The sequence below is a fragment of the Siphateles boraxobius genome, unplaced genomic scaffold (assembly GCF_051911475.1).
Source record: "Siphateles boraxobius isolate OS27281-9 unplaced genomic scaffold, OSU_SipBor_1 8, whole genome shotgun sequence".
Taxonomy (NCBI): Eukaryota; Metazoa; Chordata; class Actinopteri; order Cypriniformes; family Leuciscidae; genus Siphateles; species Siphateles boraxobius.
In genome coordinates, this window is record NW_027509208.1 from 21,231,732 (window position 1) to 21,237,402 (window position 5,671).

The 5,671-nt window shown below is 37.7% G+C and overlaps 1 protein-coding gene across 1 annotated transcript; it reads left to right on the forward strand.

Annotated features, from left to right (window-relative positions):
* The first annotated feature begins 2,554 nt into the window (after positions 1 to 2,554).
* Positions 2,555 to 4,692, forward strand: LOC143728712 (B2 bradykinin receptor). Its single transcript, XM_077219556.1, has 2 exons — positions 2,555 to 2,658; positions 3,237 to 4,692. The coding sequence occupies exon 2, from the start codon at positions 3,244 to 3,246 to the stop codon at positions 4,306 to 4,308; it is 1,065 nt and encodes a 354-aa protein (XP_077075671.1). The 5' UTR covers positions 2,555 to 2,658; positions 3,237 to 3,243; the 3' UTR covers positions 4,309 to 4,692.
* Positions 4,693 to 5,671: the final 979 nt, after the last annotated feature.

Below are 5,671 nucleotides of genomic sequence, written 5' to 3' on the forward strand. Positions count from 1 at the left end.
AAGGTCTCACCTCCCTCATCCTAATTCTACATTTCTCTCCCCCATTCTTCATCCTGGCAGAGTTTAGGAATAACTGGCACACAAAGGAATGTGGTCTCTAGGCACTCCCAAAGGTGTAAATTCATGAATGCTAATTTCCACTGTTCTTAGCAGATGGTCAACTTCTACCCCCAGTAATGGTGGGGGAATACAGTAAATTTCCACTAAACTCAAGTTTTACATATCAAATAAGGTCTGGCTATATAAGGAAAATGCAACGAGAGCTCAGGGCTGTTTTTCTGTATTCAGATTAGCCCGTGTGGTTGAGGGGCTCGCGACTCTCAGCTCACGTAGCCATACAGTGTTAGGTAAAGGATTTTACTCTTTGTTCTAGAACATTTGATTGTTTGCATTGATTATCTTTCAATTGATTATGGAATTGTAATAATGCATTTACCTGACATAATAAATTGTTATATTTGATTATTCGAACAGACTTTGACTTTATTTTCATTGGAGTTAAAAGTAATAGTCAAACATTAACGTATATTTAATGATGCACAGATATCATTGAAAAACCTTTTAATTTTATGGAGTCAGATGAAACGAGTTAATACATAAGATAAAATGTATTGCATTTAACCAAAAATACTTTGCCGCGAGAAAAGACAGTAACACACAAAGACCTTCACCGCTAATTCGAATTCCGCCATTGGATCGAGTTAGACGGCCTTACAGTACATTTGAATAACGGTCAATTCTACCCCTGGCGGTTCAATTAAATTATATGATACTTCACAGATTGGTAGCTACTGGGCCTTCAAATATACATTTAACCCTTAAATGCATTAATGTTTCACCAATCATTATTACATATTCGGGTCTTTGGGGACCCAGATCTATATCTATATCTGGATCTCTACCTGTCGCGACAATATAAAACTCTCCTGATGAAACAATTATTACAATTACATAATAAAGAATATTTTGTTACCTTTTGTTGCTTGGAAGGGTTCAGTTTGAACAAATGTTTTATACCAACATCACTGTCCTCACCAGAGCTAATTTCTCAGTACATGCAGCAGAAAACTATAATTTTCAACATTTTCAAAATCAATTGTTTGATTGCTGACAGTTTCTTCACCAGATCCACCATCAAGTGACAGTGACACTAATTTATGATTGTGTTCAGTACCTGGCTAGTGTTCAATCACTGAGCCATTTTAAGTTTTGCTGATGATACTTCCTATTCTTTTCTTTTCTGCCTGCAGTAACCATGAGTGAAACGTCACTTCATTATTGTGTATCAGATATTTTCCACCTTCTGGAATAAGATAATAATTCCACCTAATGAATTAATTGTGGAATACTAAGAAAGTTTATGTCTAACCTTAAAAAATTAATGAGGAGGAGTAGTGATGATGTCCGGGATCACTGTGTGTTTAAGTGTTAACAAAGTACAAATCCAAAAATGAAATTTGCTTCTGTTTAATATATTTTCGCTTTTGTTCATATTCGAATGGCATGAAAAAATATTAATGTAACATTATACTTAATTTTTAGTTTAGTTCCTCATGGACTCTAAGTGTGAGTTTACATGAGAATGATGTACTAATAACGGAAACGTTTTACCTTCGCTTTTTTTGTGCACGGGCGTAAACAATGTAAAAATGACCCCCTTTCACACATATCTGTAAAAAACGACTATAAACACTGTTCATTATTCATGGCAGGCCAGTAGATGGTGATGTCACTTTGTAAAGAAACTCTATGCGCCCATAGACTGAACATGTAATACGCATGAGCATGACGCATGACATCACTATCGTTTTCAAAAACTTCTGAAAACAAAAATCTTTATATATAGGCCCGCGTTTGAAGTGTGCATTGTCCAATCTCGTCAATGTTTAATGGTTGTTCTTTTGCTGCCTTTTTTTGTATTTTAATCTCTTGAGTTTATTTTGATTTGAGTGTTTATTAATTAACCGCTGCGTTTAGATCCAGCCTCTATATGATCCTTGCCTCAACCATTGCTGACAGTTAAGCTTTAATGTCATTTGTCTTCTGAGTTCATAGTGAACATTAGAATTGAGGGGAAAGGAGTAGAGACTGGAACCGTTCTTTATTTATTTTCAATACTCAAAATCTAATAGCAGTTTCCATGGATCAAGGAGAAACACTTTATATAGTTTGGCCTGTTGGGTTTTACAAGATTAATGTGTTGCCAACTTAACATTTGTGTTTATTTGGTTTACGAGAAATAATTCCGTAAAATGTAGTAAAAATGGACATACATCTGGAAGACATTTAATCCCATATTGTGAAATCGTTCTGGAATACCAGCATACTATCTGGTTTATCTACAGTTGCTGTGTCATGAGCTGAAGATTTGTTATAAAGGCAGCGTCACGCTTGAGTCACAATGTTTATCTTCATATCAGCTTCATAACAGTTATGTGTGCAAGTGTTTTACTCACACGAAAGGCAGCCAGAGCATGAAAAATGGAAAGGGAGAACAGATCCAGGCTTCCAGTGACGACAGCCTCATAACGCGTTTATAAGAGCGCCTGTCTGTTCACACCACTGTCTTGTTGGAGGAGATTCAGCCAGACAACACATCGGAAATGAACGGATAGTGGCTCTGGATCTGTAATCTGGAGCTGTCACTTAACATGAAAGGTAGGAGAGATTCTTACAAGTCACTGGGACTTTAATAATAATGGTTATTCAAACAAACTTCATCACTAATCACAGTAACGGGTTATTAGACTTTAAGAGACTTTGTTATTAAATAATTAAATTGAATTATCTGATATATGGATATGAGAGATCAACTATTTTAACACATTTTGCCAATATTCCGAAAATGTGTAAAAATGTAATATAGCCTACTGAAGATACTTGGAATGTCCAGGTTTTGCTCAGTTAGGTGGATCAGTTCCAATAAATGACTCCCCTTCATTCCTAGAATTTGATTAGTTCTTTTTTATTTTATTTTTTTCGCCAAACAGGAAGGAAACTTTAAACTTCACCAATTTAGGAATAAACAGCAGGTTTTTGTGATTGTCCTCAACATAAATTTACACTGTTGATTATTGTCATCCATTTTACAAGAAAATACCATTTTAGTCGTTCTACTTCAAAATGTCTTGTTTAGAAATTAGAATAGTTATACAAAGAAATGTATAAAAACAAACTAATTGAAAATGGTTTCAAAGTAAATCTTAAAAGTAAAAAAATATATATATTTTTCACAGTGTCTCAATGGAACTAAATTCATCGAACCTCCTCTGCAACGACACAGTTGCCTGGATATGGCTGTCTTCTCTCCAGCCTCCCTTTCTGGCTCTTATCAGTATCCTGGGAGTGGTGGGCAACAGTCTGGTCCTCTGCGTGTTCTACCTCCAGCGGAAGTCGTGCAGCGTAGCTGATGTGTATCTGGGCAACCTGGCAGCTGCAGACCTCATAATGGTCCTCTGTTTGCCCTTCTGGGCGGTCACCGTCTCCCAAGACTATCAGTGGGACTTTGGTCATCTGCTCTGCAAGGTGGTCAACACCGCCATCTCGATGAACTACTACTGCAGCGTGCTTTTCATAGTGCTGGTCAGCGTTGACCGCTACCTTGCCTTGGCCAAACCCATGAATCCCAGTAGGCTGAGATGCCCCAAATGGGCCAAGCGTATTTGTGCGATGATTTGGGCAGTTGGATTCACCCTCAGCCTCCCAGCCTTGCTTTTCCGAAGAGTAAATTTCATTCCATTCTTAGGGGTGGAAGCTTGCTACCTAGCGTACCCTCATCCGGCCTGGGTGCTCCAACGAAACCTTACGACCAACTTGATTGGATTCCTGGTTCCCCTTCCGATCATTTCACTTTGCACCTTTCACATAGTCAAGGCACTTAAAAATCGTGGCCTAGTGATTCGACCGAGGGTGCGGACGGAGAGGAAGGCCGCTCAGCTGGTTCTGACGGTCCTAGCGGTATTTTTCCTGTGCTGGACACCCTTTCAGCTGGTGCGGTTCCTAAACACTCTCGACTACTTTCAGCTCCTTCCTGGGTGCCTTTGGGAGGACATATTGCAAATAGGCAACCAGCTGGCTTCTTATATAGGGTATAGCAATAGCTCAATAAATCCTTTCTTGTACGTTATCGTAGGGAGTCATTTCCGAAAGAGCGCTCGAGGAGTTTTTTTGAGACTTTTGCATCCTGGATGGAAGAGCAAATCCTCAGTGCTCACAAACATTACAGTTATTAGCAAGTGCGGTGACAGTCCCAAAGACAACAGAATAACACCGCTGACACTGAGAGCTGTGCCCTCACACTTCATATAGTGTGTAGGTCACTATGAAGATACAAAGAAGCTCAAATGGAGGAGTGGGAAAGAAACATTATGCCCAAGGTTTGAATCCCATCCAGGAGAAAAATATATACAGTACCTCTGATTTGTTTGATTGTGCAATCTCATTTACCTTTCCTCACTTCCATTCTTTCCGACTTTCCGACAGCTAAGGTGTGGAAAGAATGAGATGCGAGGAGGGAGGAATTGGTGGAATATTCAAGTGTCACGTCAACAATGATTTTGCACTAAAATACTTTGAAAAAAACATTTGTAAAGGTATAACTGAACATACGTGGACTGACGTATGTTTGGTTTTAATATTATTAGTAAACTGAAAGAGCGTATTTTATTGTTGGTCATTTACTGTTGCTTACTGTAACATTTAATTTTCACTAAAGCAAATTTAATAACCACAAACCTTTATTTATTGTTTTTTAAAAGAAAACCAAGACGCATATTCAAAGCCAAAGCTGCCTTTGAATATATAATGTATATATTTAATGTATATTTATAATATCACTGTATTTGTCTTATATTCATATAAAATTATTCAAATACTGACTTTAAATACTGTAATAAAACATTGTACTACTTTGCTGTGCTGTTATGTTGATGTAGCCATGCAGACATTTTGAATAAAGGAAGATGTACTGCTGCTTTTTTTGGTCGATTCAATAAACCTGTTCAGTAATCCAGAAGTGTAAAGAATGATTTTGGACACATAAAAAAAGACTCCAGGGAAGGATACACCTATGTTTCCTAGTTGCCCAGTCTCCGCTGGAAGCTTCCTCGCCTTATAGTGCGTTTAGTAAATTGATATATCCTTCATGATGGTGCTCGATCGATATCCGGCTCATGGAGCACAGAGCAGTGTGGAACCAGGGAGTGTTTAGAAGCACATCACTTTGGAAAAAGTGCCTGCCATATACCCTTTTCAGACATTTCTCTGATAGGAACATTCATTTCTTCTTTTGAATGCTGTACTTTGAATGGTTATGGTTAAGAAATTGATTGTATGTTTCACTTAGTACAAATACAGTATAAGCATATATGTGTACGTGTCAGTGTGGGTTATGTCTATTGGCAAACATGTTCTATAAGACAGAATTCTCTGTGTGGAGATCAAATAATTTTAGGCTGCATGACAGGCCTTCTTCTTTTAAAATAAATAAATACACTATTACACTATACTATTCCCATTTTTGTTACTTTGTTGGCTCACGTTTTAATAAATATAAAATATGGATCCTGAAACAAATTCAGTTGAGAAGCGCTGGTGGTCTTTACAGAAGTGAGTCAATTGTTTCAGTGAATCACATAAACTGAAGCACAACGTTTCCTAATCTCCTCATTTG

Coding starts and splice junctions, on each gene's coding strand:
- LOC143728712 (XM_077219556.1), top strand. CDS start 3,244: ATGGAACTAAATTCATCGAACCTCCTCTGCAACGACACAGTTGCCTGG.